Source organism: Accipiter gentilis, chromosome 32, assembly GCF_929443795.1.
Source record: "Accipiter gentilis chromosome 32, bAccGen1.1, whole genome shotgun sequence".
NCBI lineage: Eukaryota > Metazoa > Chordata > Aves > Accipitriformes > Accipitridae > Astur > Astur gentilis.
In genome coordinates, this window is record NC_064911.1 from 19301466 (window position 1) to 19327559 (window position 26094).

At 39.0% G+C, this 26094-nt stretch overlaps 1 protein-coding gene across 8 annotated transcripts in view; it reads right to left on the minus strand.

Moving 5' to 3' along the window:
* Positions 1 to 26094, minus strand: part of CNKSR2 (connector enhancer of kinase suppressor of Ras 2) — a 212888-nt gene that overhangs the window by 119025 nt on the left and 67769 nt on the right. For 7 of the 8 annotated variants that reach the window (XM_049835197.1, XM_049835195.1, XM_049835196.1 and 4 more), the window contains 3 exons: positions 19453 to 19494; positions 8360 to 8479; positions 1683 to 1742 (listed from right to left, as the gene is read on the minus strand). In XM_049835197.1, the coding sequence (XP_049691154.1) occupies positions 1683 to 1742; positions 8360 to 8479; positions 19453 to 19494 (222 nt within the window). The remainder of the gene's footprint in view (positions 1 to 1682; positions 1743 to 8359; positions 8480 to 19452; positions 19495 to 26094) is intronic. The other variant, XM_049835198.1, reaches the window with a different exon arrangement.

Genomic DNA, 26094 nt, shown 5'->3' on the forward strand with positions numbered 1-26094 from the left:
ACGTCTGCACCATCATGAACTTGCTCTGGCCATGCTGCTTAGATGTTTCTCCTCCCATCTATCAGAATGATTTTTTTATTTTTTATTTTTTTTTTAGCTAAAGGAAGCAGCTAACAACTCTGTGCTTAAAAGTGGGAGACACCTCACTTTCTCTAAAGCATTACTCATTTTCACAAATACTTTAACACACAACAGCTTTTTCCCTAGATAGCAGACTGCAGTTTCTCGGTCTGCTGTGAACACCTCCAGGGTGTTACAGTGAGTGAAAGAGTCAGTAATGACAGCAGAAGAGTCATCACGACTGAAGCTTCCTGATGTGGCTTTAAATTATATTCATGAATCACAAAAGATAAGAGTTTTGAGGGAATGCATTAAGATTTTATTTTTATCTTTGCCCCTGGGAAATTAAATCCAATATTAGTAAGTCATGGAGAGAAATGACTCCTTTTTTAATCTGAAAGTCAACTGTAAAAATCATCCTCTTTCTTTCATATATTTTCTAGACTAAGCTCAACTATGGTTCTGTTGGTTTTGGTCAGTTTTGCTGATTTCACTGATGGTATCTGTACCTGTAGGCCTGACTCCCTAGAATTTCGTTTTCAAGGTTGAAATTCCTTACGTTTTCCTTACTCTGAGACAGGTGGCATTCACACAAGTTCTACAACAGATATTATCTATTGGGTATAACCCATGGATATCCTGCCTGCAGCAGAAGAAAACAGAAAGAAGAAAGGCTATCAGATTGCAGCTCCTGTGAAGGGGTGAAGACAATATTCCTGTTTTATTGAGATGTTAAGAGAACCTCACTGCAGATCAGATGCAGCAGCTGTAAATACCATGTAGGTAGTTTGCACTTTCCACAGTATGACACAGCAGCAGGATAAAACAAACATTTCTGACAGCTTCATTTTAAGAAAACGCCATCAAAGTCTTTGAAAGGCATTGCCTAAACCATTATGGAACAGTTCAGTGTTGTTTAGTGCTTGTTCCATCTTCACTGAAGATTATGGATAGAAGCCTTTCCCCCCAAAATGATCAGTTGCTCTCTTCCTAACAGACAGCCAGTTCTCTAAAGATGGTGTACGAGGAAAGGAGGTTGGATTTCAGAGGCATTTGAAGAGCAGTCTATTATGTTTTGCTTGCTGTTTAATACCTTCAGCGAGAATTAGTACACTGGTAATAAGTGTTCCTTTCTGTAGGCATTACTCAGAAGTTCATGCAGAAATACATGGTTATTTGCCATTGTGAAGGGTTGTCCTTATTTCCATGCATTTATTTACTACAAAATAAAGCTTGACATATGGAAAATATAAAAGCTGTTTGTCTAATACTGCAGCAAACTCCAGCATATCAGCCTATGCATAATAAAGACATTTATCTTTTATTCACAGAGCAAGGTAACTCCAAGACAGCTACTTCCCGTCTTGATCAACTGCAGCATTGTAGGTGTCTTGCAAGTACAAATCAAAACGGATTCTCCTGGTCCTCAACTGGGAAGAACTCTTTCAATTCTGAGGTAAACAAGCACAAGCGTTTCTGCTGTCCAACATGCTATTGGTCCTCAACAGCCAACTAGCACACTTTTGCAAGCAAAATGTAGTCTATAGCAAAGGGAAAGCATAAACCACAGGTAAGGTCAAAAAGGCTTCCAGGTCTGAACATACAGTATTAACAATACTTACATTTTCTGTTGTTCCAGTAATTACATGGAGACCATCATATGTTGATTTAATGTACATACCCTAAGAAAAAGACATCATGGGAAAGAATTTTTAAAGTGTTTCACAAACCATCACCATCCAAACATAACTTGCATATCTCTAAAAGAAAAGCCTTTCTTTCTTTTTTTTTTTTTTTTTTTTTTTTTTTTAAGATTTGAGGACTTTTAACAAATGCCATGAGGAATTTGTCTCTGGATAGGAAAGTGCTTTTTGATACACTTCAAGAACACCAGCCCAAATGATTCTGGTCCTAATTTACAAAAGCAAATGAAAACTTTTACCACAGTCATCTCCATAAATACTCCCCAGTGTTTTTAATACACTCCTTCAACTACAAATGTAACAACACCTGATTACAAAAAACCCCAGAATTACAAATTGCCTTAGGCTGATCAATACTTCCATTTTGCTTTGGAAGCTTTAAAAGATCTGGAGTCTCTGGTAGGCAATGCTGCAACCATAACGTTCAAACTGATAACCAATGCTCTGAAGCGTGCCTGCAAAATGGCTCTAAGACTTTCTGATAGCCTCACTCATCTCAGTGAACAGTTCAGCTATAAAACCCAATGATGAAAACTTAAACATCAACCTTGTTAGCTATCCCACTTCTTTCCAAAAAATACGGACTAGGAGGGATAGCTTGTGGACGGTCAGAAGTTCCTGTATGGGTAGTCTGAGACACTGTCTCAAATCTGGTTTTTCGTCAAGTCATTCAAACAGTTTAACAGCACCCACTGAGACAATGAGAGAAGGAAAAAGGAGAGATAATTGGCATACACCGAGCATTCAACAACTTCTGAGGAATCTCCTTTCCCTGACCGGTTCACAGAAAGCAGGTAAATACTGAGCGCTTGAGTAAACACTCTCTCCATAACCTATTTTTTCTCCTTTTAACCAGTGCCACAAAGAAGTCTGTTCCTAGCTGAGGAACAGAGTGCACTCACAAGTGACTAAGTATGGTAAAGGCAAAGAAGACATATCAGGACTGATCTAATTTGGGACCACAACTCACAGACATTTTGGTAGTGGGAACAAGGAAGTATCTGCCACTTCGTTCAGTGGATATCCCCAGGGAAAAAAAAAAAAAAAAAAAAAAAAAAAAAAAAAAAAAAAAGGACTTCATGAATTTCTGAGGAGAGGGGTCTCAAAACTCCACTCCTATTTTGCTCTGCACAATACATAGCAGTAACAGCATCAAATCCAGTTGTCATGTTGGGCTGCCACAGCTAGAAGAGAACAAAGCAAGAATCTGCTCATTACTACACAGATAGAAGCCCCTAGCATCATCCTTCAACTCCCAACACCTCTATGCATCTTCAGCAATTTTTCCACTGATTGGCTCCATGCATGTAGTTTCCTGCTTAACTCGGTTATCTCAAATATAGAATGGCAATTTCTTATACATTTATCCTCACAACACCCCTGTGAGGTAGGGAAACACTAATATACACGCATTTTACAGACAGGGTAATGAGTCACACAAGAGGCTGAGATACGTTGGTATCTGTTATTTGGTACTCATACCTGCCCTCAAACCACCAAAAAATCTAAGTGACCTGACCATTCACCCTACGACATGGCAAGAGCTGAAATCGCAGTGACTTCATGGTGACAGGAACTGAGTCAGGTCCCCACACAGAGCAATTTCTGAAGAAAGTCACATCTTTGTTTTTATTGACAGCAAGTTACTGCTTTCAACTGAAAACATCAGGGTGAAAGCCAAGGATAAAGTCTCACACTTAATGGTTACACAGTGTTTAGTTTTGTGCGAAGCATTATTCTGAAGGATAGTAAGGTCATCCAAGTATGCTATCATGGTGGAGTGCAATTCACATCCAATCTAGTCTTTTCTACACATTTAGAAGACTTTGAGAAACCAAAAGAGGAGAAAGAACTTCTTCAGAATTTTCTTTAAAGGCTAAAATTGAGATTTTGCAAGCTTGAGGAAAGAGAGGGAAGAGGGGAGCTGCAAAAAAGCCTCCCAGATTATATTTATTCCACATGTGCAAAGTTAATAATGTTACACTAGTACCACAGCACGTTAATTTTGCAAGAGCCAACATAATTCTGTTTACAAAGCAGCTTTTAAATGGGGAGAGTTACCATTTTGCAACAGAAAGATGAGCTACCCTTTCACTGAAATTCCTCCACTCCTCTTTTTTTTTTTTTTTTTTTTTAAGTGGGCAATATATGGGAAAAAGCACAGAGAAGAGGATGTTTCTTGCTTATATTGTTTGATTGGGAATGGAAATAAGAATATCACAAATGCTTACAAGTTTTCCCCTCTGCCTCCTTGTGGCTGCACAATATCAACAGTACTTTTAGCGTTCAAAAATACAGGGGAGATTAGTGTGTGTGCTCTCTATTTGTACCGAAACAAATTGGCAGATACACATCTTGGGTATCCAAAGATAATGCCATGGTCCCTATGAATTTACAAGAATCAGTCAGGTCAAATGAAAGGAATGAAAATTCAGTTAACATGACTAAAATAACCATAAGGTAACCACCCTAGTAACCAAGAACAAATGTATGCCTAGATTAAAGATTGGGTAACTCATACTTAACTGCATCAGAGATTTTCCTGACCAGTTATGGGTAGAAGTCTAATTTCAAACCAATCATTACATTTTATCTTGGTTTGAACTATTATTCAGTTAAGGATTAAAAAGGAGACCTTGTGCATTTTTTTTCTTTTCCTTTTTTTTTAAAGAATGAAAACAGAATCTGATGTACTTTTAACATATTTTATGCCATGCTGGATGGAAAAGAAAAGAAGATACTAACTCCATTTTATCATACACTTAATTGAATTTTTACTCTTTCACTGTGACACCATCTTAATGGAGTCCCGCAAAGCTGCACGTGCTTCTTTAACCCCAAACAGTTCTCAGAGCCCTGTTCATAATTTTTTCTCAGCTCCTCCAGTATATTAAACCAACTAACACAGGAGAAATATGAGGAACTAGATACCTGGAAAATACTTTCTAGCCAGGGAGTCAGCAGTGCACCTTTAATCAGCTGCCACACTCTGCTGTATCTAGGACTTGTATTTCACAAGTGATTTTTTTACATGACAGGCTCATTTTGTGTTTGCTTCAGCAGGCAAAAAGGAACCCAGAATAACCAGTCTCATGTTCTGGTGAATTCACCTTCGCATTTCTAGTAAGCTAGATGAATAATCACAGTACCTGAACTGACTAGGATTAAAATTATAACAAGAACAGGAAAAAATTGAAATTCAAGATTAACCCTTGCCACAGTTCTCAAATATTCTGTTCTATATTAAAAATAAAGACAAAATATAAAGGGACTACTGAAGGAAAACTTCCCAAGGAAAACTTGGTTGCCTGCTTTTTGTCCAGCAAAAGGTATGCAGTATTCTGCTTCTTTGCTAAATACACTCACTGTTTTCAGTCAAGCAGTAATACTTTTAAGTCTGTTTCCTGACAAAAGATACCACCTAAGCTAGTCAGTTTTGTCTCTTTCTAGAACACCAGTAGTGTAAAAACACACAAAATTGAATTCTGCTTACTGATACAGATGAAACAACTTCCAAGTCCTCAAAAGAAAGAAAAAGAAAAAGTGATTACACATGGGACCATGCTGGTGATTGCAAAGCTGACCACATTAATCCATTTTAGGGCTTTTAAAATCATTTTCTACCCTGACAACTCCCTTTGCATCCTTACTTCACAGCCACTGCAGGCTGTATCTCTTCCCACAGCAATACCCACTGGAGAACACGTGTATGCAGCCAGTCACATAACCACACCTGGGCAACAGACCAGGGATAGAGAGGGGGGGGGGGGGGAAGGCAAAAAAAAACCCCAACAACCATACCAAAATCCACCCATAACATTGCTTTACCCAGTACACAAGAGTTTCCCCACATCACACCTTAACAACGTTTTCTGCTTGCCAGGTTATTTAGTCTGTTTTTCTGATAGATGTTAGCTAGTTTTAATATCTATAAGATGTTATAAACCCTGCAACACATATACCTGTTCTTTCTGCATTATGGTATTAGTCTGACAACTTACATTTACTTCTGACTGATACTTACGTTTCCACAAGAAAAGATCAAACATAGTGAAGGAACTGTTTGTGCTGATTAAAACATCCTGATAGTGCTCCAATTGGTTTTAGGTTGTAAAAATGCCAACCATTTTCTCAATTCCATCATATATATAAAGTTTAGGGAAATAGCATTGTTTTTCAAACTTTTTATTTTCTTCTCTTTTCCTTTCCTTTTTCTCTCCCTGATCTACTTTAGCTTCTTAGATATTAAATTTGAGACATGTTATATATTTTGTTTATTCTAGGTGACAAAAAAAAAATCTTCCCAGTTAGCAGCCATCCTTGTCCTTTTCTTCCTGCTTGAAGTCTTTCCATCTTTATAGAATATTTTATTTAGTGGTCAGCAGAACCAGCACAGAACTGTCATGTGGGTCAAAAATCTAGAATAAAGTTGACAATAATCCATTTTTCCACCTCCATCGTTCCACAAATCCTGGGAGAAGGTCCAGAAGTTATAGAGCTTCACATTCATCCAAGTGCTCCTGATGTGCAGAGGATATTCACAACTCCAAGCTCTACCATCAATTCTTAAACTGACACACATAGCACTCAATGGGGAGGTACTGATACGCATTCACTGTGTGTTAATTGAAAGATATTAGTTTAAAACCCAACCAACCAAACAAAAGCCCAACAACCCAAAAGCAAAGCTTTCATATAAAGCACCAAGAGCAACCTGACAAAGATGATCTGTTAATAAGATTGGCAGTGTAACAAACTGAAAGGTATGATATTCACCCTTCTGGCGCAAATATATCGTCCTCGGTTCCTGCTCTGGAGAGCTCACAATCTAGACGAGACAGCACAATACAGAGACAACAAAATAGTGGCATACAGGCAAGGATGAAGGCTTAAAAATATAACCATATCAGAATAGCATTGTATCCTTCTAAGGCTTCTATACTGCACGGTTGGTACCTTCCATTTTTTAAAAATACATGTAATTATTTTTATGACAATGACACGGTAGTCCTCAGTCAGCATCAAGACCCTGTTCAGTTGGTTCACAAGCACATATTAAAAGGAAAAAGCCCTGCCTCAAGAGCTTCCAGTTTAAACACACAAGACAGACACAGGGTGTAGAACAGAGGCACAGAGGGGGAAGAGATTCTCCATCTCAACAGCTACCCAGAAGGAACAGACCCATGAAATACATTCTTATTTACAAAAATACCACTCAACATTTTTCCCTCACTGGGGATTAACCCTACACAAAGACTTAAATGAGGAAAAAAACCCAACAGTCACAAGACAGAAAAGAAAAGAAATAAAAGTTCAGATAAAAATGGACAGAACTCCAAAAAGGTGATCTAGAGAAAGGGGAAGAAGATTTTTTCATTACAATAGAAGATAGGATTTCAAAAGGTTGACTGGAGCAAGCTGGTGGAAGAGTTAAAATTACAGGACAAAGAGAGGGAGGAGAGAATCCATGAAAAGTTGAAATCCTGGAGGACTAGTCTGAAAAGGATTCAGAGATAAAAAAGAAAGCCAGTGGAGGAAGGGAAAACAAACAGCAGACTTAAAAAAAGGATGGGACAATATTTACTCATCCAAAAGTTTGGGGGTTTTCTCATATTTTAATTGTGATTTTCCAAAAGAATGGAAAATTAATTTAGTGTATAATTTCTCTAAATACCTTGGCATACCAAATTTGTCAAAAAACCAAACCAAACCCCAAATCCCAACAACAACCAACCCACAAGCCAAAACACTCTCCAAAACTACACCATTCGAACAACTTCAACAACCTGCTGCAAAGAGCACAGCAGTCATCCTTCTTATTCAAGAGAATGGAATGAGAATAAACTTGGGCAGAAGTTGCAAAAGCTATTTCATTAGGCAAAAAAACAGTTAACTGTATTCCGATCACCTTCCACTACCTCCAGGGATTGTGGGAAAAGATATTACTAGTGATGTATAGTCGTACAGCTGTAATTGTTATCAGTGTTGGTTTTTTTCATGCAGTGGGTGTTGGATACTTGACTAAACAAAAGATCAACGGTCAACTCTTGAACAACAAACACTGGATGGCTGCACTGAGCCTTTACAAGGACCTGATCAAGCATGCAGAGTTCTTGCAATAAAATTCAATAAGCTACTTCTCAGCAGTGCTATAGAGCCCTTGAATAACTTAGAAAACAGTTTTATATCCCAGAAATACTATGAAGCATATTCCAGAATTTGACAGGTTTTGTGCATAAGCCCACGCAAGCTTCTTGGTTGAGTTGATCTTAGTAATTTAAATCCCTTCAGACTTCAAGATCCTAGAACAACCTGAATCATTTTTCAGAAGATGGTATAAATGGCAAGAACTTCTCGCTTATTTCTCCCTGTTCACTAAACTCTTCGTGTACATCGGTCAGCCTTGCAAATACTTTCCTGTTGGCCCAGCCGCATGAGAAACCCAACTAGCATGAGAAATCAAACTATTTTCAGACTTTAAAATAGAAAAGGCTAAAAACGTCCCATTGCTTTCTATGTACAAAACTTATTTTAAAAAAAAAAAAAATCACTTCCTCATCCTGGATGATGGGTTTGATTAACTGCGTACTTCTTACCAGCCCTTCACTTGGCTTGATGTTTGTAAGCTGGATCACTTCAAGGTGGGCAGACTGGGAAACCAGCGGATCAGAAGAGAGCGAGATAATGTGATCACAGACGCCAGAGAGAGTTTTACACTAGGAAAGGAAAAAAAGAAAAAAAAAAAGAAACGTCACAATAAGCATACCGTTGCTAGCTATTTGTATATCAACTTACAATTTAAACCATTTCATTTTTAAAGTACATATTAAATCACATTGCTGAATCTACAAGGCAGAGGGAACGAAGGAGAAGGAGAAAAAGGCCTCAGTCAGCAGCACAATCCAAAATCCGTTTTCTGTGACGACCCCGAACTGACACGGCATCGGAGCAGGGAAGAACAAGAAGCGAATGCCTTTGGATCCGCATAGAGAGACAGAGGGGCGGGAGGAGGAGCCCCCCCTGCACCCCCGGGGTTAGGTGCCCTGCCCGGAGCGGTGCTCGGGCGCGCGGGGAGCGCGGGGTGAGCTCCAACCCCTCTCTGCCCGCATTAAGCATCCCCAAACCTCGCTAGTTTCCAATGAACGTGCAGATGTTCGGCACAGATGAAAACCAGACTCTTAACGATGATGGGTAACTCCCATTAACTCTGAAGTTTATCCTATACTAATAAAACATGCTAATTGACTTTGGACTGAGTTTCTCATGTTCTACTGCTGCCAAGCATGATTTACTATTGCAGGCATGAAGATTACAATAAATAACCGCTTCACGACGGGCTAATTCTTAAACCTGTTATCCTTGGCAACCTCTTCACACCAAGACAGAAATAAAAAAGCTTCCAAAAAGGCTGAGACTGTCAAACGGGTACTGTGTATCTCCTCATCTCTTGCTCCCTGAACACCCTCTTCTCAGAAGCAGGGAAGCTGTAATTTTTTCCTATCATTCTCTCTCAGCAAGTGATTTTTGAGAGTTTCAATGTTTTCTGTGAAGTCTCCTTTCAGCAATTAAGACTGATTTCTCGGTTCAGGTTTCGAAATGTGTGTTTTGTCAGCAAATTCAGGGATTAGGACATTCTTCTGGTCCCAAAACTGTGGGTACCTCCAAAACCAATTAAGAACCAGCTTAACTGCTCTTAAATTCAAAAGATGAAAGCTAACCAGTCTCCTCAAATGACTGAAACACAACTGCACACAACTGCTGCACCAACCACTCTTCCAAAATTGCAAAGCATACTTCTTAAAGTGAAAAATTTCTACAACAATACTATGGAAAAATAATATAAAGCTGGCTGGATAAAACCACCTTGCCAAATCACAGTTTTGATTCCAAATGCCAAACACATATACAAATATCTTATGTAAAAAGGAAAGTAAAAAACTTAAGTGATAAAAGCAAAAAAAAAAAAAAAAATCCAGTGACAGTGAGCTCAAACCTGTTACAGACCATTACATTGGGATCTTCTCATCTTTAAATTATTTACAAAGAGTTAGAAGTTCAGGTTTGTACATAGATGCCTTATTTTATTGAACAATAGCATTTCAGAATAAATAAATAGATCAGAATCAAATGTAAAATGTAACAAAATTTTTATTACCAACATGACTTTCTTCAAGAAATAGTATTACCTTCAAGCATAGACACACCCCCCACCCCTTCTGCTTTATCTGTATTTCATGATGCAGAATCATTACTGAAAAAAGGAAGCCAAGAAATACATAACATGGGGTTAAGAATGTTTTGTGCTTTACCTGAATTAGGAAGAAGTAAAAAACTGAAAAAAGTGAACTTTATTGCAAAATTGGGGTTTTTTTACGGCTTTTTGGATACAAGAACATCGCTTTGAGCTGACATTTTTAAAAGGTAAAAATGATATAAAATTCCATAATAAAAATGAAAGCTTAGATTTCCTGTTTGATTGGGATATTTAATACAATGCTGGCATGTTATTCATATTTTCACTTCTCTTGTAACTGCACTGACAATTACTGAAAAATTACTATTAGAAAATTACAGAACACTCAGCTCTCCACATGCAAAGTGAAGAGACCTACATTATAAATCATTCTCTGGTGATGAAAACTGAATTTTTCATATATCTTTAGACTTGTATTCACCCACCTATTCTTCCTGTTAATCTCTTCTAAATCTACTATATTTATGGGGTCCTTAGCAGTTTCAGAGAAACTTCTATTCACAATGAATTAATGTATGATGTTTTTCTGTTGCATTGCAGAGAGATGCCAAAACACACAGAAAAGGAGTTTTCCTACCACCCAACATGAGGTATGCCATTTCAAGGTCACAGACGTGGCTCCTCGTTAAAAGTCCTCGGCTGCCTTGACAGATGATGGGGAAAAGGGAGGAGTGAGGCAAGTCCAGGAGGTGGCATGGAACAGAAGCCCAAGCTGAGACACATTAAATAGCTCCCTGGAGCAGCCCCTCTCCCCCTGTCTCTCCGTGAGAGGGGTACAGACAGTCTATACGCTAAGCCTATGGAGATCAGCATTCCAGTCTGGTTATATTGGTGGTAATCCTGAAACAAAGTGGTGTGAATATTCCCCAAGAGGAGCTCTGGGAATACGGGATGCCAAAATCACCAAGTTACTACAATAAAAAAACCTGCCATCCGCTTCTATGCATTTCTAAAAGAGTATTGTCTCTTGGGTCTTGCAGCTTTCTTTCCATCTTAGGTATTCATACTGCCATCCAAGAGCACGGTAACGTGCCCATTCTAAGCACAATAAATGAGCGGCTGCAGAGTCCCGAGAGAAGACCCTACGATTAGAGGATGCTCTTTCAGATTAAGGCTTCAAATTCAATGACCTTTCCAAAACGTAAACACTCATTCAGCACGCGGGGATGCATACATAACTGTCTTCCTAGAAAAATGGTATTTAGGGGCAAAACTCTGCTGCGTTATTACAAAATCTTTTCCACTTCATGAGCACCCGGATCTCTCCAGGGCCAAGACAAAAGTTGAAGACAAAGAACTTTTAAAGCGCCATTAAATGTTATCAGGTTTATTACCATACATTAGTATCAGCCGTGACTGGAACCAGCAAAAGAAAACAGAAGGTACAGAAAAGCGAAAACAAAAGCTCTTGAAATATTTCTCTCAGTTTCTGACCAACAGAATTAGCTCTTTTTCTTCTATAAGAGCGCCAGCGGACCCGAGTGATTCACTAAGACAACATGCCATGAACTAACTGCACCCATAATGAGAGTTTCTCAAGAAACAGTCACTCCGGATAATGAAACCTAATCACAACATCGTCTGTTTAGTAATTATGGAATAGTTCTGTCCAGCAAACTCACTTCATTAAAACATGTTTTGCTTTGCTTATGAGCACTCTGCAGGGGCAAGGATGTTTGCTGTAGGAGGATTTTGAATTTAACACTCGCTGCTATTGCATAGCAAACCGGCATATTCACATAGCTTGGACTTCCAAGGAATGACTAGCTAATTTGTTTTTAATTAAACTCCTAATCTAGTTTCAGAATACTATGCATTTTAGTTCGGTTTTCCTGTTCCAGCATAATTTCAAGACTTTGGTAACAAAAAGCAATCGTTTTAGAAGATGGGCCTGGATTCTGCCCAACCATCCAAACCTTTCGGCTCCTAACAACTCCTTTAGTTTTCTTCTGAAGGTGTAAGAAGCCTGCTTCTGTTAGAATACTTATGGAAACTTAGAAGCTTCCCTTAACTACTATACATTTAAATAATTTTGGTTAAATACTCCTTGGTTAAAGGGTTGGACTGTAAGTACAAGCAAGCGTCTGTTGGGCTTGAGTGAAAGGCAGATTTTGATGAACTCCGCGCTTGCCCCCAGCCAGGAGAGCGAGGGGTACGCAGCAGGCAGCCTCCCCCCACCGCAGAGAGGGTACATGGCTCTCACTGGAACACGTCCAGAGGCTGACACAGCCAAAAGCATGCATTTTTCCTTGCTTTTACTCTCAGAAACATCTCATTCATGGGTGGTGGATGTTTGGGGGGGGGTGTGTGTGTGTAGGACGGGAGGAGGAGGAAGAGGAGGGAAATTCAGCCCCAGGAACACGAGGGAGCTTGATGGCTCTGGAACACATCCCTAGGGTACAGCCATGTCAGTTTACAACAGTTTAACCGGTGGCTCTGAACGTAGTTACCGTCCAGTTCCTGCCCAGATTACTGCTGTTGACTTCATTGGCCAAGGCTTTCTAATATACTAATCGGCATAAATCAGCATACAGACAAAACAGCCTTTCACCAGGAACATGCTTCCTCCCCGCTAGGCCTCTTTATGGAAAAAGACCTTGGACCTATTCAGTCGATCAGGACCTTCCACGGCAAAGATGCTGCCACATGGCAGAGGAAAAAAACTTAATTTAACAGAGGCAACATGCTATTGTATTTAGAAAGTTCCCAAGTAAACCATCTTTGACTTGTCTATGCTCCTCTTCCTAAACAGGTCACGCTGTGGCCCATTAGGTTCCTTCCATACTCATTCAAGCAACAACCCTGCCTAAACCTAGTTATGGTCGATGGTACCTCACTTCCAGCTTGACTGAGTTTTCCATAAGCTCCCCAGACTTCACTGGAGCTTTCACCTTGGCAGATGCAAAGGCGATTTGACAAATTACGTAGGTGCGAGAAATACAGGGGGGCTATTCTTACATTTTTATTATTATTACTATTTATTTACAAAAAGTTTTAAAATTATTATTTTATTTGATGGAAAGCAATGGACTGACACAATATTTTGCATGTAGGCTACTCAACTGAGTGGAAGAAAAGCATACAAACAGTGTACTTTTGCTACTCATTTTGTTCCTAACAATTTATGAACACATTATTTTTCAGCACAACTATTCGGCACAAGCTGTATCATAGACATGTGTTTTAGCTTCAGTAAAATCAGATGACAGCACAACTCACCTTTTCTCTCAAATGGTAGTTACCTACCGTTACTTTGTAAAACTACATTTCTGTTCATTAAAACATTGTTAACGAGATCAGGATCCTTCATCTTTTGTAACTGTTGATTCCCTGCTGCAATGCAGTACTAGCTACAGTAGGACACACAGGAAGATGAGCATCCAATTGCTCCTACAAAAATCAGCAGGCACTAAAACTGCTCAGCCTTTCTCAAGCTGCACTCAGCTTTCAGTGTGCAAGGTATCTGAACAAAGGAAAAGGATTTGGCCAGGCCAAAAAAAAAAAAAAAAAAAAAAAAAAAAGGCAAGTTACAAAAGATTAATTGAGAGAAATCAACAGATGATTACATTTCCTCCTTTTATCACACAGTCCCTGTTCTCTCTATAAGCCTTACAGCGATGACTTCAGTTCTCTCTTGCAGAACTCATTGCTGCACTTTAGTAATAAATTCTCCTCTCCATTCAGTGACAAACTTATAATTGCAGACTGAAGCTGCACCACAGTCTTTATGTGCAAAGCTAAATGATTCAGAGGAGGATGAAAAATATCACTGCACAGCATCTCGTCGTTTGGTAGAAATTCAAGGGGAAACATTTTCTTTCACTCAGTAGGCAACTAGTTTATGCCCCAGAGCATGAAGGATGAAAGATAATACTTAGTTTCTACCTGTATTTTTGGACTGTAGTCTATCAATATCTAGCAGATTTTCCACAGTCGCTCCTTCTTTCAGCCAGGGGGATGAGGACCTAAAGGTGACTAAACTAGATTTGTGTCTGTTCTGATTCTCTGTGGCTACTTCAGTCCGCGCTGGGAAAAGGTCTGTCCGCAGCAGCAGACTGGAAGCAGGCAGGGACCCGGCAGGGACACGGCTACAGCTTCGGAGGACGACACAAGCTGTGCCCTTTCCTCAAACTCTTCATCTGTTCTCTGCTCGATTCCGGCAGCTCTAGGGTCACCAAGCATTTCTGGTCATGCAGACAGGCTGGGGTTTGCTCCTGTCCTTAATTTTACCCAGGCTAGTGACCAAGCTTAGCTCTATCTTGCCAAATATTTGCAATACTGAAGCGTCCTGGCTTAAACACACTCCCAGGGCTGAGGGCAAGAAAGCACCAGCCTCCCCATCAACTCTCTCTCCTACGTCATCTGAATGAGGGAGAAGATGCCAGTAAGACACACAGACATTCAGGGCTAAAAGTAAGAAAAAAAAGTCTTGGCAATGTTAAGTTTAATCTGTTTGCCAAAAAAAAAAAAAAAAAAAAAAAAAAAAAAGAGCTCAGTTAGTTACAACTGACCAAGACGAAGCAACTTGCTACATGAGCATTCAGGGTGAAGTCTAACTAGTTAGCTTAAGCCAAACCAAATAATTATTAACCAATTAATTTTAGTCCAAAACATTTGTTACTGTAGGCAGTACATCAGTAACTCCAGCAATCTCAGAACCAACTGGGCCTGGACTTCCATTTGCATATACGTGAAGTTTAAACGGTGAAATAAATCTTATTTTGGATGCAGAAAGAGAGGCTTCTATTGGAGTAAAGTTTGCTGGGCCCAATTTGCAAGGTATAGACTCTTGAAGGGAAGAAGGTGGTTACTTTTTCTTTTTTTTTCTTTAATAAGACTATAAAAATGATACCTTTGACAATGCTTTTTTAGTCAATTATAGTTCTGTAACACAAGTATTCAAATATAGTGGGCAGGGATGAATTATCATCACTGTGGTTTCTGCAAGGCTCTTGGCAAAAAGAGAACATTCTGATCCACTACTTGTTCTTTCCTTTTTCGATTTAGAAACTCTTTTTTTAATTTAAATAGCTCATTTGTTTTTCAAAAACTTCTGAAGAGTAACTTCACTCTGCAGTTCTACTTCTATGGTTTTCCAATTCGATAAAACTGTATTTTTTTTTTGCAGCAGCAGCAGCGTAATTTTAAGAAAGTGAAATTCCTTGGGAAAACATTATCATAGAATTAAACTAAAAAGAAAATGCAGTTAAAACTTATTATTAATCCGACTGGAGCCCAGCTTCTACTTTCTATAATTAGCCCTTCTTGCTTTGCTCTCACTTAATACTCTACTGCTTCACATGGATTAATCTGAACTAGATATTTCCATCATATACAGCCTTGAACAGCTGGATGGAATCAATGAATTATTCTTCAAAGATTTTAAAGCTCCATTCAGACTTTCACAACGATTAACTTATAACTCCCCAAATAAGCAGAACTGATACCTTTTTAAGCTGACCAGTTTTCCATATGTTTTATCATCTCAAGTTAAATCAATATAAAGATTCTAAATATAAACTAGCAAGAACATACTAATTTCCAATTTTGAAGCGCGCACCACACCTATGGCTTATTCTTTCATATTTAGGCCCACTGTATTTAAAAAATGTTGTTCTTAAGTTAATACTTGCTATTGCCATCTACTTCTGTTGGTGTTATTTTTCTGGTGGTACTTACTTCCTGTTTATATTAATAAATTTTTACAATTATTATTATAGAAATATTTATTACATCACTTAGTGAGCAAAGGGTAACCTGACAAAACCATACCGAGAAATGAAGAGGCAGAAATATGAAGCGTTGTTCTACGTTCATGAATACTTCAGAACCATCAACATTTTAATGAGCAAAACCCAGCACATTATTCCTGTGGGTTTATGCTGCTTATTCCACAGAAACCAAATGTTTCTGTGAACAAATTCACAGGGAAAAAAAAATAAAATTAAGAAAGATAGTCTTTAAAATGATTGTTTCAACACACCTGCAATTCTAGGGCAGAAAATTACAGAAGAGACATTTTTTTCCCAGACACGCTTCGCAACTCCATTTAGAAGAAATAAACAAGTTGAAGTAGGCAATTTCTTCTTAAAAGTTCATCAATTTTCCATAAGACCTTTTTCCTTTAGATACACTTTATGCATTTAGTTGAACAACACAGATTAGTTTACTACTTAACCTAATATTGTGAGTGACAATCAAAATGCTGTTATATAGCACTTGAAACTCAAATTGCTTGGAGTAAACAAATATTTAAATATGTCTTTCTGGAATATAAGCTGAAGCTATACATTTCTGTCTCCACAGAGCAGCATTTCTTCAACATATCAGCGATACCTAAAAAAAAGCTAACATCTGAATAAGTTTATTGCCGTTAAAACACACCAGCTATGGACACGGTGATTCAGCAGTCTCTCCCCATGAACACCCACACTGCCATCTCTGAAGGAAAGCGGGCATTCATTTGCTTTTCAAAAGAAATTACTGCCATTAGAATATGAGCACATTAACTGTTTTTTGGCCCTGCCGAATCAAAGCAAACCAATCGGTGATTTAATTGAGGACCTTGCCTTTGGTGAGGGATATTGCCTACTCCCCCGCGCGTTGGAGGAAAGGGTGAAGTCCCAGTGACGGGTCCCCGTGGAGCTCTCCGTGTCTGCCCTTCAGGAGCTGCAGAGCGGTCTCACATCCCCCGCCTGTGCCCACGCACCCTCTTGCCCCCCAATTTGGCACGAAGTAGGCTTGCTCCAGGGGGAACGGGGCAGCATCCCCCCAGATGCGTGCCCACAGAGCTCCAGCCCCTGAACCACCGCACGCGAGTCCAAAGGAACACTTTGAGCCGCGTGAACGATGGAGATGTTCAACCCAGAACACAGGTTCAGCCGGGACTAAACCAGGACCACCGATAGGTAACGCAGACAAAAATCAACTACTTGGATCTAACGATCTGCTCCTAAGGCGGTAGGTAAATGTCTTGGTGTCCTAAAGAATAAGAGTACGTAAGTGTCATTTCATTTATTTTCACTTCTGTAGCTGTAGTTCTTATTTACTTATATAAGAAGGATCTCTTAAAATTTGACTTCAATCCCTAGTGGGAACAATACCTTGCAACAAGGATTTCCTTCGGCTAATTGCATGAATTGCTAATTAGTTGTAAGTCACTGCCTTTCACTTTTGTGAGGAACCTTGTTTCCTTGTGCCATGAAGAGAATGTGGTATGTGAAATCATACGGGGGGAGCCCACGGTTTTGAATTCAATTTCCTCTCCAAGTCATCCCAGCGAACACAGCTATATGTTGGTATCTGATGGGATTCAAAGGCAGCTGGATGTGAAGGTGGCAAGACACCGCTTCTGTTACCTCCAAGTGGTTGCACAGTTTGCAGATGGGAAATGTACTCAGAAAATGGACTTGCAATAGCTTGGGCTTTAAATTTAAGAAGAGAGAATCTACTTTCTGTCTCTCTATAATATCTGTGTACATGTCCTCTCTTCCCAGTCTCTCCTAGTTCTCTCAGCATTTCTCAGGCAAGATTCTTTCTACAACTTTACCAAAATTTACTACTTTTTTTTTTTTTTTAGAGAGAGAACCTTCCTTTATCATTCATCTCAAAATTTACTGGATGTACAGTCTGTCAGAGGAGATTTAACATTTTCAGTTGCACTGAGTGTAAAATACTCCCTTTCATATTCAAAATGTGATTTCAAATCCCATCTTTTAATTATTCAATCACAGATTTATTTCTTTCCTCGATTGCTTTTCGTTAGCTTTTGCCCCATGAAATCGCATCCATCAGCTGAAATGCAACATGGTCAGAAATGATCCAAGTTAGGTGTAATACATATAGTCGTTTTTAATCCTAGGCTTCAGTAAAATGTTCAATGCTCTGTTCATGTTACCTTGCAAGCTTGAGCACTAAGCGTAGAAGCTAATTAAGCTTGCCACAATAATACATATGTCCACCTGGCACCACAATCAAGTTACCAGGGATTAAAGAAATAAGCCTATATAAGTCTGAATGATGTAAGATAATATAACTTTTGAAACCTGTCTCAAATTTGTGCACTCACATATCTTAAACGAATCCCTCTCGGTTTCCTCAAAATTTTCTGTTGAAGACTATATTAACTGATGCTTCATCAGCTCTAAACACTGCCAGCTCCCTTTACAATCCTTTTTGCTAATTTGTTAAAGATATATACTGTATATAGCAGATATCAGAACTCTTGGCTCTTACAGCAGAAAACAAGCCTGTATTGAAAACCAGGCTATATATAATGACTTCAAACTTATAGCACTTCAACTTTTGCCAAGATTATGCAATTAAGAACTTCATTACTTAAACTTGCAGAGATCAGCCTAGAAAGATGATGTCAGCCTCACTAAAATTGTTAATTCTTTGTGTCCCACAGGGGAAAAATGTCAGTGAAACTTAAAAATACAAGGAGAGATTTTATTCCACATCACTGTGAAATAAAAGCATCAAAAGCTTATAGAATTCAGCTTGCCGAGCATTTGATATGGGAGCACTGGAGAGAAAAAAAAAAAAAAAAAAAAAAAAAGTATAGCAAAATTTACCAGGAAGCTCACCTTTTAAAATAAAGAAATGCAGTATTTTCTTGCTTAAGCTCCAATAATAAGAACAGTAACATATCAAAACCTACCTAAATGTGAAATACAGTGAATAAATTAAACCAATTCATTACTCGCTCTTTGGAAGAATATCTTTGTATCTAACTTTTAGAAACAAGTATTAACTTAATAGTCACTAAACTACAGCCACAACGTGAAATGCAATTTAATATCTAAAACTTGGGTGCAATTTTCAGACAAAGTTTACTCAAGCTTTTGACTTGCCATCCACCAAAGTACCAGCCTTTCAAACTCTTCCTGTGTTCTGATGCCCTGATAACTTTCATCTACTTTATTTCTTATCAGTAGCACCACAGATTCTGGGAACAGACCATTGTATCTGTGCTGAGAATTCAAAAGGAAAGAATTGCATTAAATTTCCTACCACTGGACTAGCTCCATGTTCCTATGAGGAATAAAGCTATATAAATGAAGCTATATCACCAACATAAACATATATGATTTCATAGAAGCCTAGCAACCAGCTCTTTCAAAAAAACCAAAAAACCCCAAAACCACTAACCATTCTTCAAAATCATTCTTCTGACCATGGTTTACAAGTAACAGACAGGCCTGAGCCAGACAAACATGAGCCCTTGCAAAGTTCCTGGCTTCTCATATGCCAAGTCCAGCTTCCATAACATCATCACCTATTCACAAGTATTTCCACGCATTCACTCACTCGCACCCAGCCTAGCTCATTATCACACTGGCACTGCATAGAAAAAGCACAAAACACGCAGCTCTATAATTCAATGTAGTCTATAGAAATATATTTATTAATAGAAATCCAAGCACTACTCACCACATGAAGAATTTTATTCTCTGTTTCATATACTGTGCAATCCTGAAAAAGTAAAGCAGAAAAGGCAGGTTTAATTGATCCAATCATTCAGCCAGATTTATCCTTAAAAAGAATTAAACTGCATCGACAAGTCTTTAGGATGAAACAAAAGATTTCAGAGCCTCAGACAGAATGGAAAGATTCATGTAACCAAAGTGAGAAGCCACCACAGAAAGGAAATACGGGTAAATGTTTCACCAGTTCGTGTTCCTTCCTTCCTTGAGACAGATAACGACCTTCCTCCACTTTACATCCTTTTGGCACGCAGCGGCTAGCCACACGTATGCCAGGCAAGTGGCTCCAACCACCAGTGCCTGGCCATGGACAAAAATGACCCACTTCTAGCAGTAACACTGAAAAACAGAGGTACCAGCAATAGCCTTAAGCAACTGAGGAAGAAAACTGAGCTGAGCTGAGCTGACATGTTTGCACACCCTGCCAAAGAAGAGGAGGAAAACCCTGGGAGGAGGAAGAGGAGAAAAGGGAACCACTGGTTGTTTATAACACTCCGTGTAATGGGAGGGAAGACAAATGTGGAAATACAAAACGCACAGGAGACTCGAGTTGGACCGTCTTATTGCATACAGCCTGCCGGGAACTGCGGGCACGTTGGTGTCACCTTGTGTAGCACGTGAGGCAGTTTCTATAAGCAAGACTAACAGATGGGAGGCTGAGGGCTGTGAAAGTTTTTCTGACAGGCCAAAATCTCAGCGGGTATGGAGAAATGGAATTAGTAAGGCAGAAAGCACAGGAAATACAACCAACTTTGGTGAAAGAACCACTCTTCTCTAGGTTCATCAGATGCTGTAGCTTTATGGTAATTAGTGCAAGCTCTGTCTAGAACGGATGCTTTAAATCCTACCTAATAACTCACATGAAAAATGGGACTAAGTTTTCATGTTTTAAGTCTCGTTTTTAAATCCGTTTATCCCATTAGAAAAACAACTTTGTTATATGCAACTGTTTTAAAAAAATGAACTTTTAATCCATGAAACACTTCCAGCGTTACTCAGGCAAGTAAAACCAATGTGTTCTTAAGCTTTTTATAAAGCAACCTATGCTGAAGCAGCAGGTTGATCAGGGAGTGTTTTCCTAATAACAGCTGTTGGCATTCAGGAAACATTTGCCAGTAAGTGCAGCCGGAAAGAAAATCTAACACGTTTAATTATATGCAGACATCAATGAAGTATTTGCAATCTTAGTAGCAAAACACATATTTCATCATTATATGTGGGAGGGCACGTAACATTTTCAGTCTGGATACATCTATGTTCTGCATGGTTTCTTATGAATCATTTTGCAAAAATAGCAGGAAAGGATCGCAACATTTATATTGAGGAAAAAAGTGCTTTTAATCAGACATAATTATTTCACTGGTAATAGGAAGAGCTTACTATAAGTTTAAACATTCAGCTTAAAGAGGATATTGTTTGAGAAGTCTCACTACTAAGGGAAGAAGGATTCTGGGTTCGTAAATGCTGTAGACGTTTATTACAACCAAGAAATCAGTGAACATCAGAGAAACATTGCTACATCCTTGAACTGAAACTCTTCCACACAATCATGAAGGAAGCTAAAGAAATATGCTTATGTCTGACAAACCAGGAGTATATATATAAAAACAAAGTATTTCTGAATCTACAGAAGACAGTAAAGCAAGTGGAAAACTTCTCAGGCATCCGGTCTATGTACAGGGGCAGGTGGCCTTACCCTTAAATCCTCTCCTCAACACACAATTGCCCACAAATCCAGGGTCTGGGAAGAGGAATTGCTAAATGAGTTCATCACATAACAGACAGCTGGTTGTTGGTGCTACATCTTCATATTCAGGCAGGAGAAAAATTAACAGATCAGTAAATCATAAAACACAGAAAAACTGGAGGAGAGCAAACACAATGCTTAGGTAAAAAAAACAATCCCAAAATATACTTTATCCATACACGAATGACTCCAACTAAACACAACTCAAACGTGAATTCAGGGAAATGTGCAGGAATGCAAAGATCCATGCCAGCATTGCCCAGAGCAGCCCTGAAGTCTAGGATTCAAAGAAATCTAGAAAAGGTCACCAAGCTGATCCCTGCATTGCAGCAAGCTCATTTTAACTTCCTGCAGCCACCCCGAGAGATGAGGCCCGAGACTGCTTCTGAATGATCCCAAGAGCAAAACGTGTAAGGCACTTTCTTTCATAGCGAACAGTTTATTTCCCCTTAGACTGTTAAAGTCACTCCGCTGCCTTGTGCTTTCTCTTTAAGCAAGTGCTGAGGATAACAGTGCCCATCCTCTTCAAACATCCCTTAGGTAGAATGATAAGCTGAATGCTCATTACTGGGGGCCTTTACCATTTACAATTATTGCTTTTTCATACCCATTTCATTTCAACTAAAAGAGCTTAAAGCACTTGAGAACTATAAAAAGAGTCGCTAACTATGCAATTAGAAATGAATTTGTATTCTTAATAGCATACCACCCACAGCTGGAGAATATCTCTTCCTTCCATACCTAGACTACAAGCCCCTATCTTACTCCTGAAAGATCTTCTTAAATATCTGTTTAACCACAGTATCAAAACATTGCGATTAAGGCAAGAAACAGATTTAACATGAACTTTTTTCTATTTTAGAAAAGCAGGAACACACAAAAAATCTGCAACCAAGCTTTACTCCTACACAAGCTAAAAATTTGCTATTCACTTAGTGAAACAATACTGCGATTACCCCTGAACTGAAATACATGGAAAGAGCAAGGAGGCAATACTATACTTTTACCTGTTTATTCTCTGAACTTCACACATAGATTCACTGACAAACTATAACTAAAGCTAAGCTATGAGATTGTCATCTAACCAACCAAACAAAACTTTAACTGAAACAGCATAAGGTTATCTTCTAAATGTGCATTATTTTCTAAAAGATTAATAATGCAGATTGCTACTAAAGCAACAAAAGCAGTTCTGTGTTAATTTATACTCCCCGAAGATGTAGTCAAATATTGGCCATTAACAGTTTCAGAGAAAAAAAACGGGACAGCATCATCAGCAAAGAGAGAGACATAAAAGGGGAATATGGTGGAACAACTTAATTACTAATAGCAGATTTTCATGGTCACTCTTTCCAGCTCTGCCTGAGGCATCAAAAATGGCAAAAGTGACCTTTCTGGAGACAGCTGGAACTAGGCTAGGATCCTAAAAAATAGGGAAACATGAGGTGCAAAACTGGAAGAAAAAGAACAAAAACAAAAAAACATAGTAAGGGAGGAAGAGAAGAAGAGCAAGAAAAAACCACAACAATCAGGGAGAGGATTTTTCTGCACTTTCAGTCCCAGTATAATTTTGAAACCTACTTTTAAGACTAGCAAGTCCTGTGTTACACTGCAACTGAGAGGCATCACTTATATTTCTTTCAGAACTTCTGACCTTCATAACCACAATTCTGCATTATGTCTGCAAAAACTACAAGTTTTAACTGCAAAGATCATATCATGATGTCATAACTACTGAAGACGTTTAAATTAAACCCACTGAATTAGACAGCACTGACTGGTGACAATGCTGCAAATTGTATACATCTCACCCCACCCTGCCCCAGACACTGCTAGAACAATTCACATGGGAGACAACCTATACAGAATACAAATATTTGTGGATTTTATTTTCCAAAAACAATGTTTATGATGCTTTATTTTTATATTTTTTTTTTCTCCCCTCACTATTATCACCTTCTTTTTAAACATTTGTCTTAGTATGTCACAGAATAGGGTCACCTAATTACACCAGCACTTTCCTTATTCTTTAGTCCTTTTCCTTGCAGCCGAGTTGATTAAATCTCAACTCAAAACGTGAAGTACCAAGATCTAGAAGACCTGCCAACTTATCCTACTGCTCATATATCCCACAGGGAAAAAAACGTTCATGCAGTCCTCCAGTACTATAATATTCAGCAGAAAACACTTCTATTTTTGCATATATACAATCTAGTTTACAAGTCCAAGTCGGGAACCTGTCAAATTACCTATTGCAATTACTTGTCAAACACTTCTCCTCTCAGGGTACTTGCAGGCTGTAATCTTGAAACGTACCACCATTACCACTACTACCATTATTATTCCTGGTTTTGCCACATATTCTAGGCAGCTGCTGCACTGTGCTCTTTCTTGGCAACCTGAAGTTCCAGTCAGCTCCGTGACTTCACTTCAGAATAAATAGCTCAGAAAATACAAAATATACATACAAATAGTTAAGGGATACAAAAAAAGGGAGAATTGCAGAAATACGTTTATTAGGTCTTTTAGCAACAAAGCAGCAACATTTCAGCATTTCCAGTAATCCTTAGATCAGAGTGCTCCAAAGAGAGCATGGACTTCTTTCACTGTATTTTCTTGTTCAGCAGAACCCCTTAGTTACTCATGTATATTTAGTCATCCCAATTTATTTTTTCCTCCAAGGCAAGGAAATTTCCTAGGCGAAACTGACACAGAGGCAGGTTACACCATTGTCAGGAACAAAAACCAGATCTCCTGATTCTCGAGTAACATGTTAGCCAAAAAATGTCCTTTGTGAATTCATATGACAGTAGCATTGCTCAAAAGCAGGCTGTGTAGTGCTACAGACTTGGAGCCCACTGGTGCAACTCGCAAAGAACAAGAGCTTGCCATGAAAGCGTCGGTTCTCCAGGCAGCTTCCAAGCTGCTTCTGGTGCAGCTTCTTCACTGTTTTTTTCCATTTGTTTTCCTCTGCAGTCCAACTGAATTTACATGAAGGCATGTGTGTGTGTATATTGCACTGTTTTTACCAATATTTTGCTGATAAAATGTAGGCAAGGTTAGGAACACAGTTTTAAAAGCGGTAGTGAAATTGCCTGGGAAATGCATCTTTCACAAGCAATCCCACACGTCTTCTATGTCTAGTTTTAAGAGGGCAACAGCTAGATTTTATGTACTGCTTAAAACCAGATGTCTGATAGAATTGCTGTCACCATTATTTTGAAGTCACGCAAAATGTTCTAAACTGTGTAACTCCAGTTCTCTATTTGTAACAAAAATAATGAATTACATGACTGCTAAAAGAGGGTTCAGACTCTCATGCATTGCCAAACCTTTGGCATAAAATCTCTCTTGAGCAATGTAGCCATTGGTTGGAATTAAGCCAAGCCATCCTTTAAATCCCTTTGCTTTTCAAATTGATTAAAACTGTAACTGAATCCTTTAATACCAGTACATGTCAAATGGATGGTCTGTCGGTCTTGCTACTTAGCAACAATAAAAAAAAATAACTAACTTGAGAATGCTCAGATCATAACTCCCAGTCCCTTCAGCCTCAGCATCGCACCATCAAAATAAGTTGTTCTGGCTTCAAGGAGCCCGCTCTGAGCCTGTTCGAGTGTCACTAGCTCTAGGGAATTTATGCCATTGGCTCTAGAAAGGTTCATCTGGTTTGAATTCTGCCCAATTCAGCTATGGCAAGACAGCCACGAGACCCAGGTTTGCTGGAATCGTCACTGAAGGTTCTCACAAAAGTTCTCAACAACAATGATGACAAAGTCTAAAGCTTTGCCAATGCATGAAGGCGGCAAAAGTTTTATAGCTTTCATAGTACCTTCATTTATTATTGCCCTTCATAGCTTTTCTTGGACCAAGACAGTGGTACGTATTTTCCAAACAGACAAGCGTAGCATAGGTTGAGTTAATTTAGCCTTTCACTACTTAGAAAATGCACGGAAAATACATCTAATACAGATGATGGCAGGATTAAACAATGACAGCTTTGAAAAAATGAACTTGATCAATATAGTATGGGCTATGGCAAAATGCTGTGTTCTATAAAGCATTACGATTAGAAAACTGAAGGATATTAGGGAACTCTGCTCAGACTCTGATTTGCAAGTATGTCTGAGTAATTACTAGGATAATAAAATACAGATTGACAGATATACAGCTCTGTTCAACTCCCTCCCCTCCCACCTCCCTTCACAAAAACAAGAAACAGAAAACTCCTAAATGCCCCCAAAGCTACAGAAGCTGGCAAGCAGGTAACGTTCTCCTCCGGCAACAGGCAAAGAATTAAGAGCATGACACAGGCAGAGGTTTCCGGAGGTGCTTTACTGCATCTTAGATTTTAGGAGGTCTAGCAGGACTTTGGACACAAAAGGTGTGGGCCTTGGGGACACTGATAATTACAACGTTTGGAAGAAAGAGAGGGGAAGAGGAAATACCTTTTTCCTGTCTCACTGCCTAAAATGCACGAGCAAGGTCTTAAGCTGTACAACCACCCAGTGCTTGCGTAGGTAATCCTTGGCTGCTGCCATACAAAATGAATTTTTAAAATTACACAGCCATTGTTAGAAACCTATACTGTATTTCTAGGTGGATGTCCCAAACTACGTGCTTTCCCTGACTTTCTTCCCACTGAGCTGCTCCAAAAGAGTCTCCTGCCACGGCTGTTCCCCCTCCTGCCGACTGTCACGGTCCCAGGGAGCTCTATCCGCAACTCTCCCCTCTTCTGCAACCTCTTCCCTTATTGCTCAGCAGCCTCCTAAAATCATGCTGCTTTAATTATCATCTCTGTGCAGATGAGTCACAGATCTCTCGTCCCTTCTGTTCACATTC